The 15,008-nt window shown below is 40.5% G+C and overlaps 1 protein-coding gene across 1 annotated transcript in view; it reads left to right on the forward strand.

The window, feature by feature from the left end:
• Nucleotides 1-10,369, forward strand: part of GALNT15 (polypeptide N-acetylgalactosaminyltransferase 15) — a 19,828-nt gene extending 9,459 nt beyond the window's left edge. The window contains exons 4-10 of the mRNA XM_009709495.1: nucleotides 1,179-1,346; nucleotides 1,953-2,070; nucleotides 2,857-3,051; nucleotides 6,739-6,870; nucleotides 7,965-8,066; nucleotides 8,905-9,045; nucleotides 9,999-10,369. Coding sequence (XP_009707797.1) covers nucleotides 1,179-1,346; nucleotides 1,953-2,070; nucleotides 2,857-3,051; nucleotides 6,739-6,870; nucleotides 7,965-8,066; nucleotides 8,905-9,045; nucleotides 9,999-10,145 — 1,003 coding nt within the window. The 3' untranslated portion in view covers nucleotides 10,146-10,369. The remainder of the gene's footprint in view (nucleotides 1-1,178; nucleotides 1,347-1,952; nucleotides 2,071-2,856; nucleotides 3,052-6,738; nucleotides 6,871-7,964; nucleotides 8,067-8,904; nucleotides 9,046-9,998) is intronic.
• The last annotated feature ends 4,639 nt before the right edge of the window (nucleotides 10,370-15,008 follow it).

The following is a 15,008-nucleotide window of genomic DNA, read 5'->3' on the forward strand; positions in this document are numbered from 1 at the left end:
GGTCCTTTATTCACTTCAAGAGTTACCAAGGTAAATAGGTGACTTGTTTTCGTCACTCTCTTCAGGCCTTCCATTTTATTACCTATGTGAACTCTCTCAAACATCAAGACAGTCTGCAAAGTTTCTGTCACACACATACACATACTCATTGACTGCCTATTCCCACTGAGCATCTTTAAGACAGATGTACTTTAATCCCTAGTAAATGTTACTGATTTTTCTCCAGAGGACCTTGTGTCTATTGGCAAGCCCTTACACTGAGACCACAGGCTATCCTTTTTGCATAACAGAGAAGAAATGGATAATGTTGTTCTTCAGCACCTTTTTTTCCTGCAGTCCCTAATACCACTGCATTTATACTCCGAAAATTTCCAAATGTGGTACGTCATTGACCTGGAAACAAGGAACGCTGATGGCTCCTGTGAACTACCAGTTAACTCCAAGATGATGTACAAGCATGCTGTGAAATACCGTGACATGTTTGCCATGGGGGAATGTCTAACACCTCTTCTCAGACTAATCCAAATTTAACTCAAGTTAGAAATGAATCAGAGGATTGCTGCTTGTGGTGCAATGGCTCTGTTCTGGCTCTTAGAAGTAGATTCCACACCGTGACAGTGCATTTACAAGAGCATTTTAAGCTTGTGATAAAATACAAACAGAAACTGGCTTATGAACGCAGTGATGAATGTTTTTGAAAAACAACTGGCAGAACAAAATAAGGATAAGTGTACTCTTCATTGGCCTGAAGTGACAAACTCATGAAGTGTGTGGAACATCTACAGGAAAATCAAAGGATGGTAAAGTGTGTGAGGCCAAAATAACCTTTTGCTATAAACTTTGCATCCATGCAGAGCCTATAACATCAGAGGTTGGGGCCTCTGTGTGAAATAGCTTTGTAAGAATTCTGATGATTAACTCGTAGCAAAATCCTGATTAGCTCTAAATGACAATGCAAGGTTATCAATAAATTGTTGATCTTTAGATTCCTCACTGCAGGCTCGGTATTCCCATGTGCTGAGCATCTGAGCTTCTATCAGCAGGGAAAATAAGGGCATGCATATCTAGTGGACTGCTTGTGCTTGACAGTGTTGAAAAGGAAAACTACTGTTTACTAACAGAGTAGTGAACTTAAGTTGTGATTTGGCTTTGAAAATAAATGATACTGTCTTTTTCAGAAACAGTGTCGTCTCCCCTGTCATAGACGTCATAGACTGGAAGACTTTTCAGTACTATCACTCTCTGGGCTTGCATCGAGGTGTTTTTGATTGGAAACTAGATTTCCATTGGGAACCTGTGCCAGAGCGTGAGGAGAAGGTACGACAGTCTCCCATCAGCCCTATCAGGTAACAGTCCATCAGCCAATATGCCTCTGGTCAGCTCAGCAGCAAAACCGTACAATTTGGGTTATCTTCCAGCTAACGGAAGAGAGATGTGGTTATTTGCATATGCTCGGTTAATGTTTTTTTGAAGGGCTAAGTTTTTGGTATACACTGAATTTGTTTGGCCTTTAGTAATCATTCTAACTAGACTGCAGTCATACTTGCAACATGACAAATATTTTCCACACATTGAGACAACTAGTATACAACCTGACCAGACAAGGTATGGAGGTTTGTAGGGAACGTAAAAGACGGATCATGCAGAGTTAAAAGAGATGTCTTAATCATTATCTGTTTGTCTGTTTTTTGGGTATACATGTATGTAACATTTCCCACTGTTCTGAGCTTTATTCAATAATTCGGCTCTTGGCTCTCTTCTCCAAGCAAATCCTAGAATTTGGTTCCAGTTATTCTTTCTTTTGGTTGGATAATCAATTCATTCAAGCTTATATGGAGTAGTATTCAATCATTTTGCAATACTATCTCTATGGAAATGGCAGGATTTTCATCCCTCACTTAACTCCCTATCCAAAACTGAAGGTGTTGCCTTTCAAACTGTTTTCTACACAGGAGTCCTGTGGTAGCTGGTGCGGTGGTGGCCATGGATCGACATTACTTCCAAAACACTGGAGCTTATGATTCTGACATGACCGTGTGGGGAGCAGAAAATCTGGAGCTATCTATAAGGGTAAGAATTTTAATTAAAACATCAAGCTCTGGTAACTAGTGAGCTTTTAAGGAACCTGAATGAAAAGGCAAGAAGCAATTTATAAAAGCAGTTAAGTGCAGAATGTCTTGGGGTATGGAGAATACCACTTTCTTTGCAGAAATCTATCTCCATGCTCTGTGATCTGTCAGGACTATACAAGAACATGCAGCTGCTGTGAGTTAGGAGCATTATGTCAGGAGAAGGAAGTTTCACCGGCTATCACTATCTGCCTGAGGACAGTCACTGGTTTCGGCACCTTCTGAAAGCTGCCTCATCTTTTTTGGCATGTAACATGCACCAAAGGCAGAGTAGCTTTATTTCTTTGCCAATCTGTAGTTTTAATACCAAATTGTTTATATTAAATTGTTTGCATTGATTTTTGCTGAATACAAAGAGTAACTGATATTAAAAAGCAATGAAAATTGTAGACACAAAGGGTATAGAGTCTTTAATGTCCTAGACAAAAGAAGGTGTGCCCTCAGGCCTCTTCACTACACTGCACTGTTTGTGTACAGAAAAACATAAAAGCACATAAATAGCCATACTGGGCCAAATCAAAGGTTTGTCTTGCCCAGTATCTTCTCTGTGTCTCTGTATCTGTGGAGAACAGTGTATGAAGAAGCACATTATAATGCTTTTGCTGTTTCCAGCAATGTCCAGATTAGGATTTCCTGAAGTGGAGTCTATAGCGAAGGAGCTTCTCCTTTTTAGATAAAGGTAATCTAAATAGGGTAATCTCCTTTTGTGCCTTCACCTGTGTTTCAGACCTGGCTCTGTGGTGGCTCTGTAGAAATTATGCCATGTTCCCGAGTTGGCCATGTCTATCGAAATCACTTTCCCCGTGCTTTCTCCTATGAAGAGGCCATTGTGAGGAACAAAATCCGAATAGCAGAGACCTGGCTGGGCTCTTTTAAAGAGAACTTCTACAAGCATGACACAGTGGCTTTCTTAATCAGCAAGGTAAAGACATCTGTAGTTGTTTGTTTCTGAGGGAAGGAGTGTGTGTTGAGGTAGGTGAAGGGCGTGGTATAGGGGTGGAGGTGTCTGGGTGCAGTCAGACATTCAGTGTGCGTGATGCTGGGGATAGGCTTTTTATGAAACTTTTCAGTGGAAGAACTGTCAGATCAGGAAGGAAAGAGAGAAACTTGTACCTAGGTGGTGTTTGCTGAAGTTATCAAATCTCTTGGAGTATCACTCCTTCTCCAAATGACTCCTTCTTCAGCTTGCCCAACAAGCTGTGATTTATTTTTCCACCAGTAGTACATGGAGTGTTGCAGTGCAACTGAAGTGGAAGCTAGTAGCACTGTGTGCTGAAAGGGCCTTTCTAGAGGATTCATTCTTTGTTAATGAAGGTCTTCCTCAGGTGATTCATGATGATATTCAGTAATATTCTTGGGCACGTGGCAAACTGTGGTGTTTCTCCTACTGGAAGAGAAGATATCTGAGTGGTCTAGTAACAAAAAAGGTGATTTTTTTTTCCTGAACTGACAGACATCCAGAAGCAACTGTCTGTAACTGAGAAAGTCAGATCTCAACATAGCCACTATTTACAGGTTACTTTTTCATTAGAAGCATTGTGCAGGCAGCAGTCCAACCTTCAGGGATTTGGATTCCCAGCAGCCTGTACCCTAAGACAGGCTTGCAGCCAGGTGCGTGGCATAGCCCTGGCATGCAGCCACACTTGAAACATCTGCAGGCTACACACCATCCAACAACTACAGAATGGCCACACTTGTTTTGAAGCTACTGTATAATCCATTGAAGATCAGGGTCAGTCAAGGGACTATAAATCCCACGTATTACAAACCAGTGGATGTTTGTTTATTGGGAGTAATGCAACTGTGGTTAATGTTAAGTTGTTAATAATGTGAAGTTGTTAATGTTGCTGCAGTTCTCAGGAATTCTCTGGCTCCGATACCATTTCTTGTAACGGTATCCTCTCCTAAAGGCAGTGGACAAACTTGTGAGCAGTTGTAAATGAAAACGTGTCATTCATCTTCTTGTTCATTTAACAATGCCATGCTTTTAAGAAGAAAAACATTCTCTGAAAACAGTTAGACAGAGCATGGTGCAAAGTTTCCCATTCAGTTTTGCTCTTTCACTTCAGTCCTGCATGCCTCAGTCATTGCAGCGCTTGTCTAAGAAAGCCAGATCCAACAGGAGCTGCATTGTAGCGGGGAGAGAAAAAGGGCTGTGTGTTGGCATGGCTTCTCTCCTGTTACCTAGTCTGACCTCCTTACGCTACACCAGTGGAGCTGCCTCCCCAGTCAGCCTGCTATGGCAATCCTAGAGTCTGAGGCTATCACGTTCCTTTTTTTGATTTTATTTTCACTTTTTTTAAAAAGCTTCTCCCACCTTGTCTGCATTGTAGGTTTGAACTCCACTGGCCAGAAGTTCATCAATTGACTCACAAGAGTTACAGCCATGTAATTGGAAGAAGGATGCTAGGCCAAGTCTTTCAAGATGGGCAGTTAGGTCTTTAAATCATTTAATTATCTCCTGAAGGCCCTTCTGGTCAACTCAGAAGCAATTTTCTGTACTAAAAAGTACAGCCATCAATGATACAGTTTACTAGCTTTAAGCACCACGACCTTTTGCCTGAGAGTTTATTCTAGCCACAATACTTTTAGTACTCCTAAGTATGACGCTCCTTCAAATGATCAATTTTACGATCTCTGTGCTCAGCATACCATAACATAAAAGGCCCTTTTCTCTGTTCCTTTCTTTCACAGCCAATATTTTCAGTATGTCAGTGCACTGGGATGTTATTCAAAAGACACAAGCAAGCAATGACATTATTGCCGCTCAGCTGCAGATGGGCCCTGTGGGGATTTATTGCGCTGAGAGGGTGAGCGGAGCCATCTATTGGCTGCTACAAAAATCTCCGTGAGCCTTGAACACCGACCTTGCCCACTGCAGAAAATAACTAGTGACCCCCGTCCACGTTCCTTTATAAGTCTTCCCATTTTATGGGCTGCATCGCATCCTGCACAGGATGCCCGTGGTGTGAGTGTTAATGCCGATGAATAAGGCTCTTCCCAGCTCTCTACTATTTCAGCCACTGTCTCTTTTTCTTGTTTTCTTGTGCGGTTTGTTTATTTAATTTACAAGCACAGTTTCCTTTCAGATTGGTTTATAGGGATAATGACTTTCTTTACATTATTTACACCATTTATTCGGCATAAAATGCAGACTGTAACTAGTATGACAAAATGAGATTTACTTTCATCGCCTTCTTCAGCCAAAGCAGAGTCTCATGAGAAACATCTCTTTTTAGGGGAAACAGTTTACTTCTTTATTTCGCTTTTCCAAGAAAACCTCTTGGGGACAGGTTGTGTGGTGCTGAATTGCTGAACGATGTTGTTATGCTTATGGGAATCTAAGACTGATACTAAACTATGCAGTTCTCTTTAACATATTGCAACTGTTGAGCTTTGCCTGTGCAGCTTACAGGGGCTGGCAAAGAGTGCCACATGGCATGATTGATCCCTGCCTTTAGAAACTGTACCTCTCCCTTGATCTCCAAGGCCTTTCATTTGTCAGTGTTTTCCAGGCATGTCACAAAGTCTTTTTTTCTTTCTTATAGACTCAGAGAAATAGCTGGTCTGAGGTAAAGTTATTTACAGGCAATTCTTTGCTTATGTTACCAATTTTGATTTCTGACATAGGAATCCAGACCAGTTTCCTGGAATCCAAACCTGCATTTTTTAAAAGTAGAAATGTGAAGGGAGAGATCTACTGCTGGCAAGGAAGAGCAGAGAGACTCTTAAGGGTAGTGAGATATTTTTAGTATTTGGGCACTGAGAGATTTAGACAAGTGTTTTGTGTGGTTTTGAAACTGAAGGATTAGACACTTACCTGCTTAGAGGTTTTCAGAACCCTGTAGCCATCTTCAGCGTTAAATACCCTCAAATATTCAGACTGTCAGTCCTTTGCAGTGCAGATGCCCATAGCTGGACCAAGGGTTGAAGGCATTTGTCTTTTTTCAGAACAGAGTTGCTACCAGGAAGGGTGAGAGTTGATATTCTGTGTATATAATTCAAGAAAACATAAATCATAGGAAAGGTTTTATGCCTTTATAGCTGCAGAACATATTCACTTACTAGATTTAGTAACTGTCAGATAATAAGGTGATAGACTATATTTTGGGCTAAATTACTCATCACTTACATCCTCTGATCATGGAGGACTGACAACAGCTGGGTAATCTGGGCTGTTAAAGGCCAGGAAATTGAATTTTAATCAGCGGGGCAAATTCTATACTGAATGACAATCTAATACAATCCCACTGATTTCAGTATCAAGTATCAAACTTGGCCCTGACATTTTTAATTAAAAAGATGACAGACTGACTTATCTTGCAGTATAATAATTTTTAGAGGAAATACTTATTTTCACAGTGTATGCTACTTCTGAAACCTTTACTCCTGCCACAATTCCAGACTAAATGCTGGTTTAGTACAAAGTTGGAGGAAGGCTATAGCTGGTCCTTCTCCTTTGCATACTCATGAGAGATATATATCAGTATCTGTAACATGCAGGGTAGAAGAGGTGGTAGAAATAATTCCTGTGTAGTCATTTTCACTTCTAGCATCTCTAACACAAATACACTAGTCACCTTGTTGCCCCTATGCTTTCTCCATAAAGGCAGAGAAGCCAGACTGCAGTGAGCGCCTTCAGCTACAGAAGAGACTGGGCTGTAGAAATTTCCAATGGTTTATATCAAATGTGTACCCTGAACTCTCCCAACCTGAAGACACACCAAGATTCTCTGGCAAGGTAAGAGAAAACACACTATAAAGAACGATTAGTGGTTTTGCATTGTTCAAAGACCCTAGTATGGCTTCCATGTGCTAAGTACTCAGTGAGCATAGAGTAAGAGGCTGCTCCTGCTTTGAAACGTTTATTGTCCAAACAGACAATGCATCAAGGACGGGAGGAGAAAGAAAAGGATAGAGGAGACAAACAGCTGGTCCAGATGTTCACATAAATGTTGAAAGCCAGCCAGGACCTGAACCCAGCTTGTCTGACTCAGTTCAGTGTCACAGCTCAGAGGACCCTAACCTTAGGTTCTTTAGGTGCTGTTAGTAAAAGAAAAGAATTGTGTTGCATCATGCAGATTGGCAACCACAACAGCAGCTGAGATATCCCCGTGCTGACCCACGTCCATAAAGAGAAAAGAGCATTTCTTCAGTCCTGCACTTCCCCCAAGGGCAGAGGTGGTAGCAATAGCAGTTCCTTGGCTGACTGTGTACAGGATGCAATATTCTCAATGTTTTTTTTAAAAAACACGTAAGTTGGTAATTATCATTCATTAAAATACGAATTTATTCCAGGCAGCCTTATTGGAAGGAATTTTCCCGCAACAAGGCAGCAAGGTCTGCTAATTAAGTCACACTCTGCTATCTGTAGCCAGATTTTACTGTGTCCTTTTACTATTTTTTCTGTTCTTTATTATCAAAAAGTTTGCTTGAGAAGAGTGGAAGAAAGAACTGAGTGTGGATCACAGGAATTATCACATGTTTTTTTCTTCTGGAATATCTTGGTTTTTTTCTGACTACAGTGTCCAGCTGAAGTGCAATTTTCCATTAACATAAAAATTTTGACAGATTTCTTTTAAGTACCATGATAGTTAAAACCAGAAGTGGGTATCTCTAACTTAAACAAAACTTGTTGGGTAACACTGACCTTTGGTGAGATTCTGCCTTTCATATCAGTTCAGTTTGCAAGATGTAGTCTGAAAGAAAAAAATATTGCCTGAATTATGAGCAAAAACATGCATCATAAAGGGATATAATCACAGAAAACTTAGCTGAAGAATGTTTTGTTTGTATCTGATTGTGCTTTATTTCAGTATAAACCTTTACTTCCAGCTTTACAATACTGGTGTTGGCTTCTGTGCAGATTACAGACCTGGAAGAGCCACTGCAGAAGGCTCTATCGAACTCTCCCCTTGCAGTGACAGTGTCACCCAGGTAGTGTATACTTTAAGTATATAGGCACCGTATCAGATCTAGGGAACCATCCAAAAGACAGTCACTCCAACATGTAAATGGCTGGGCTGACATTAGTGGAAATACTGATGTGTTCAAAATTAGGCATGTGCTAAGGCAACGATGCCCACTCTTCTGAAGCTGAGTGTCATTTGAAAAATGGCAATGTTCCATGTGTCACTGAGGCCTGATACCCACTCTTTGCTCCAGCAGACATCACTAAGTGCCTATTTGTTAGTATATTTGGTAGTGTCTGGAGAACAGAAAGCCTGGGAGTAAAAAACATATAACAATTGTAGAATAATGGGGATTCCCCATTAGTGCCAGAAGCGCAGTTTAGTGCCTAAACTGCTGTCAAAGACAGGAGGGAAATTCATGTAGACTCCCAAGCTGGCATTAGACTAGCAAGTTCATGCATTAAGAGAAGCCGAACCAGTACAGACCGACTGCAGATATTTACTCCAAGACCCAAGCAAGTTTTGCTGCTCACACTGAGTTCAGGATAAGCTGCAGGCACATTTCTAACTGCAATCTGTGCAGGCACTGTCAGAAACACTCTTCTGTTCAAATATTTATTAAACTAGAAATTTTTACTTTATACATAATTACAGTCCACAAAGCCTTTCCTTAGGTAAATAGCTATGCCAGAATTAGCTAGCGGGGGGGATTGCTTTTCAGGGTCAAGGCTGTTGGGTCTCCATCACTCATGTTTGGGTTGCATCTTAACAAACATGTACAGGAAATTATTTTTGGAATTAGCATTTAAAAATTACTTGGGATGTCCTTCCATCATTGTTCAAACAAACCCTCCCTTTTCCAGCACTTTGAATATAACAGCATGAAGGAAATCCGGCTTGGTTCTGCTCCGCTGTTTTGCTTTGATGTCAGACATGGGAAGGTTATCCCTCAAAACTGTACAAAGGAGACAGAAAACAGTCACCAGCACTGGGATGTCCAGGAGGTCAGTAGTGACTCTGCCGTGAGGGGAAGGCAGCTGATGGTGACTGTGGGATCACTGGGTGATTGACAGGATTCATGTGTGGGGAAAGGATGAGGTGTTTGAAGGGCAAGTTTCACTTCTGTACCATTTTCACCCAGGAAATTTAGGATGCCTCTTGCCCATTTACACTGTCTCTGTGAAATACATTAGGTTTAAAAATACAAATTACAGGAATCCTACCTTAGTTCACATGTCCTTGTTTTAACTGTTTGTCTTACTGGCCTTATAGGAATAGAATCAGAATCAGTGGTTGTGAAAATAAGAGCAGGGCAAATCCTTGCCCACTTCTTTTGGATAGAGGAAGGGTCTGGGAATCCCGAACCCTCCCAAATGAGGGCCCTTTGGGAGTAGGGGAAACATTAAAATTCCTCCTGCATTGTAAGAGAAGAGCGAACTTCCTAGTAGAGGAATTCGGTATTATTCAATGGACTTCACCCAGCAGAGCAGAAACTCCTCTACAAGACTGAAAAATGTCTTGCTTTAGGACAGCCTGGGAAAACAGCAGTTACTGGCTAGTTGCAGGGATGCTGCAATCCTCTGGTACAGTTCCGACTGTAATTTGTTTTGGTTCCTAAGGGAAGCACTGGTCCTTTTGAAATTTGTGGCCTGTAGTACTGTAGTTGATGCTGATAACAACCTGTACCCATAGGGAACAAATAGTGGTGGAAAAGAGATTTATTGAATTCTGCACCTACCACTCCTGTCAGCTTCGAAAGGAGTTATGAATACTCATGCCCTGGGCTCAAAGCTAAACTTAGTCATTATGTTTAGGGAAATACTTAAAAACTTTTGAACAACCAGTCATTATTGATGATCTATTGTATGTAGAAAGTTTCAGAAACATGGCCTAGCTTTTACAGGAAACCCCTTATTCTTAATTTGTTCTTTCTTTCCTTTCTTCTCTGATCTTGCAGAATGGAATGATTGTCCATGTCCTTTCTGGCAAATGCATAGAGGCGGCAAAGAGTGAAGATGAGAAGGACTTGGTTTTGTGTGTATGTAACAAGAACGCAAATCAGGTGTGGCAATTTGAACGTTCCCATGTGCTACATCAGAGATGACTGACAGGTCTCTGTGGAGGTCAAGTCTCCAAAATTTAACATTACTTCTGTTTGGGATTTAAGACACATTTCCTGCATGGACAAGAAAGGTGTTTGTCTTCGCTGTAGCATGCACGGAAGCTAGGAAGGTCTCCCCTTTGAAAGCCTGGCTCAAATAGTTGCCACCAGTTCCTGGTTTATTCGGTTCTAGATAAAATTTCTATTTATTCTGTGAGGCAGGGAATAAAGATGCTGTGAGCGTCAATAGATTCTCAACTCTGCTATTGCAGAAGACAGTTAAGTTTGCCCTTTGAAGGAAACATGGAAAATTGGCTGCCAGACAGCTTGTCTTTAGCATATTCTGTGACTTCTGAGGATACAGGAAAATGAATATTTGTGAAACTTTTGAAACTGCAAGAGGAAGCCAGCCAAACCAGGATAAGAGTTTAGCCTTGTTTTACAGTGCACTCGACACATATAAAACAAAGTAGGTTTTGTATGCATAAAAGTAGTAGATATTTTCACGTGTAATAGCTAAAATTTCATTTTCCAACTAGTCTGAGCCAAATTTCTACCCTCTATGAGATTGCACAGAGCATAAATTAGCACTTAATTAAGCATTAACTGCTCTAATTGACTTGGAATACCAACAGTCCTCAGCGTTTGGCACACCCTTCCTTAAATCCTTCGTCCACAGTCTAATTTGGATGGGAGAATGAGACTGATATATTAACAACTTTTTTTTTTGTTTCAATGAAATTTAAGATCAACTCTTGAGGAAACTTTTGTGGACTATGGAAGAAGATTGAACTAGATTAGAAAGAAGGGTAACAACTTCCCTGCTTATTTTGAAATGGAAAGTATCAGTGGCATCCATTTGCTCTTATAAAGCTATGAGATGAGATTATTATTATTATTGCAGTGACAAAAGTGCTGGCTGAAAACAGAAAAAGAAAGAGAAAGTTTCAACAGGGGCTACCTAGGACGAAAATACTGGTGCCTGCTTCCACTTGCTTGCAGCCTGAATGACTGAGTGAGTAAGTGAGTAAGTCTTTCACACTGTCACTTTTAGCCAAGAAGATCTTTTAGATTCTTGCTGTTGTGAGTCTCCAAGCTGATCCTCAAAAGACAGCAGCATACAAAATTTTCTAAACAAGCTTCTTCTGCAGAGCCTGCATCCCTGCTGACGTCCTGTCTTTCAAAGAAGTGAATGAGAGTTGATGTTAGGTAATGAGGGTGATCTCATACAATAGGCACCAGGAAAGCAAATTTGTATCAGTATTTTGTTGGGGCACTTTCAGTTTTGGACTTAAAACCAATAATGATGATACTTTCCAAGAGCCTGCTAAGATGGAAGAACAAAGATTTGGGAGTCTTCCCACATCAGCACCACACCTGGTTTATAGTATAAATCAGTCATAACCATATGTATTTATTAAAGGGGAAGGGCATCATTAATGAAACTTAATTTGGTTTTGAGGTTTTTTTCAAGAGACAGAAAAGTGGGGTTTTTTGTAAAATGTACAGCACATTGTTTGAACTTCAGAGAAAGGAAGGAATAACAGAATATTCTGCTCTGTCTTCCAGTCACCTGCTCTTGGTAAACCATAATAAATTGGTTTCAAGCATATGAAACTGGTTACAACAGAAGACACGAACAGCATTCTGTGTTGTGTTGTCCAAAACATTTCCCAGTGGGGTCTCTGTTTGCTTTGAGTGCTACAGATTCCACATCATGTTCAGGCATCACTCCAATCACCCTAATTACCACTTACTCTTTCTTTGATTGCATCAGAATCTAATACCATTTGCTGCTGTATCATTTAAAATTCCCTGTGACATTCTTGCAAACGCTTCAACTTTCAGCTGAAAGGATGGTAGCAACTTCTTCCAGAACACCAAGTGATCCCTGATCATTGCTCAAATCTAGGGTGAGAAAAGAGAATTTCTAAAATTGCATAAAAGCTGAGTGAAATGCTGTTTTAATGACATGTGATTCCTTTATTTTAAATTATAAATATGCCAGATTTTTTTAATTATGTATTATTTATTATATTTTGGACTCTACACTGGGAATATCATTCCTTCAGCATTTAGCTTAATGTTAAAAAAATGTGTATACAAATACAATAATTGATCACAAGTGCGATTTATCACAAAGAAGATGAAAGTATTTTTGGTTTAGAGAAGAAATGTTTGGAATTAAACTTAAGAGATGTGGACATTGTCATCTTATACTGCTTTTTAACATAATGAGAAAAACCTAGAAAATAAGGCTTGCTGTAGATATATGTAAAATAGAAAAATACGTTAAATAATACCTCTTCCAACAAGAAAATGAAAATATATGGTTCAGCACCATTTAAAAAATAATTGTTATTATACTCATTTCTTTTAGTAACAGTGTAAATGTGTGTTTGGTTTCCAAGAGAAGTAAACTCCAGAGCACAGGCCTGAAGGGAGCTGCAAGGAGGTCTCTGTATGGGGACAGCCAGGGGACACGGATAGTGGGCCATACTGTGGAGCACGTTTCCCTCTAGTATAAACATAACTTGTTATTACAGGAAAAAAAAACCAAAGGGAAAACATCTATCCCGTTTTTCCTAGTTTCCTTCCTGTACGCCTTTTAAATGAATTGGTTGCTTGTACTAATGCTGTTTCCCCACTGTGGCCATTTACACTTTGCCCCTGCGGTTAGATCCATCCACTAGACCCTTCTCCTCATTTGGGTTGTACAGGGGGCTCAACAAAGGGTCTCTGCTAAAGGTGCTACTGTGTCTTCCTCATTCTTGCCCATCTTTCAGACAACACAAGCAGATAGCGATGCTCTGAGCATCACAAAACACAGAATTACTTTTAGCTTTGTATTTAGACAGGGACAACATTTCAGGTTCTTCTAATTCCCATTGACAGGAGAGAAATGTAAGAACAAAATGTTTCAGGCAAGAATGGAGTAGCAGTTTTAACTTTGATGGCCTCCAAAGTAGAGCCTCAGGCAAGAGCAAAGGAATTCCAGCATAACATGAGTAAACATCTTACAGTCTAACTCCACCTGTTTCTTTGAATTTGGCAACCCAGAAATAATGAATGCTTTGAGCCAAACCCACCCATGAAGCTGAGCTAAAAGGTCAAATTCAAAAACAGGTCACCTTTTGGCTGACAACGCTTACTAAATAGCCTGGTTTATTCCTCTTCCAGCTAACTGGAAATGGAAGAATATAAAGGCTTGAAGTATTATTCAACTTACTTTTAAACTTAGACCCAGCTGATGCAGTCGGTATTGGCTGTAGTTTGAGGTTTGTCCCGTTAGATGAGGTGTCATCACTAACACAGAAAAACAGAATGGCAGCATTTTTCTCCGTGTGTTAACCTGAAGTTTGAAGAGGATGAAGGTTAGAGCAAGCTTTATGCTAAATCCTGTAGCACAGAAATGTTCAGGGCTCTCTCACTCCACATGCAAGTGCCTCCAGGTCCTCCCTGAGAGACGTTGACTGAGCTGTAATACTGTCTGCTTACTAAAATGCAATAGCTTTGATTACAGATTTCCCTAGGAAGGAATGGGGCTATGCTTAGGCAACCAAGACAAGAACAGTAACAGCCTAGATTTTCATAACAGCTGGAAGGTGACATGTGAGTGAGAGCTTTCAGTTTCTGCCTTTGTATCTCATTTTATCTCCAGCAGTTTGATTCAAATTACGAACGTATTGGAAGAGAGTAAAAAAGGAGGGTTTTGCAAATATTGGTAACTTCTTGGCTTACGTTTTTAAGCTATGCAAACTGCACACTTCTGCCCTGAATAAAGTATATCAGTGCACAGTGACATGTTGTATTTTTATTCTTCTTCATTATGATATGATTGGCTAATGTCTCTTTTTCCTCATGCTGCAGAATAGCTGCTCTGCAAAGAACCATCGGAAATCCTCCCGTAGCAACACCTTCATTTAGCCGTCACCTAACAGTCTTAAAGAAATGTACAGGAGGATGCTGCCTCCACTAACATCTTAGATTTTATAGTCCTTTGCCATAATTTCTATCGCTTTCAGTGGAAAGGTCGGACTAGGGACTACAGAAGTAGAGTTCCCTCGAAAGCATGATCTCTGGCACACCCTTCAGACAGCTCACAGCTGTTTCTTCACCAGGTGGCTTGGAAGGACGTACTAGAAAAACAATCTGGCTACATGACTTGGAGAGCAGACATAGCATTTTTGCTGTCTTTCTAGCTGCAAATGGTGTTTTTTTGTAAAATAGCTATCCCACTTGCAGATTATTATGCATTAGAGACATGGGACGGGATTCACCGCTGTTAACTGCAGGCACCTAAACAGAAGTGACAACTAAGGTAATTGTCTGGGCTGCTTCTACCAGTCAGCAGAGAACACTTCCAGAGGTAACGTCTTCCTTTCCAAAGACACATTTAAACAAGATGGGTGAATCACTGTCTAGAAGTGCTCGCTTTCTCCACTGATTAGAGACAGAGTCTTAATGATTAATTTAGATGGCATGTGTAGCTTTTAAACTGGAGTTAGGTGGAAGGAACGCCATCCGAAGGGCACTCAGGCTAAAATCCCTTCCAGGGGCCCAACCCCAGTGCCAGTGCCCAGCTCTTCCAATTCCCCCCAGATCTGGCTTTAGGCACAGAGATGACAGCCAAGAACAAACTCCCTTGCTATCACCTACAGTTTCCTAAATTAAGCTTACATCCAACAGCACATTTTTTTCAAGATAGCTTCTTTGTTCACAAACTAAGAGACCCCACTGTGTAGGATGCTGTGTGACAGCGTGACCTGGTCCCAATAAAATAACAATTTAAATTTTCAGAAAAGTCTCTGTAATATTTTGAAGTTGTTAACTCTAATATTAATGATAAATCTTCTATATCTTCCT

This window comes from Cariama cristata, unplaced genomic scaffold, assembly GCF_000690535.1.
Source record: "Cariama cristata isolate BGI_N322 unplaced genomic scaffold, ASM69053v1 scaffold16771, whole genome shotgun sequence".
NCBI lineage: Eukaryota > Metazoa > Chordata > Aves > Cariamiformes > Cariamidae > Cariama > Cariama cristata.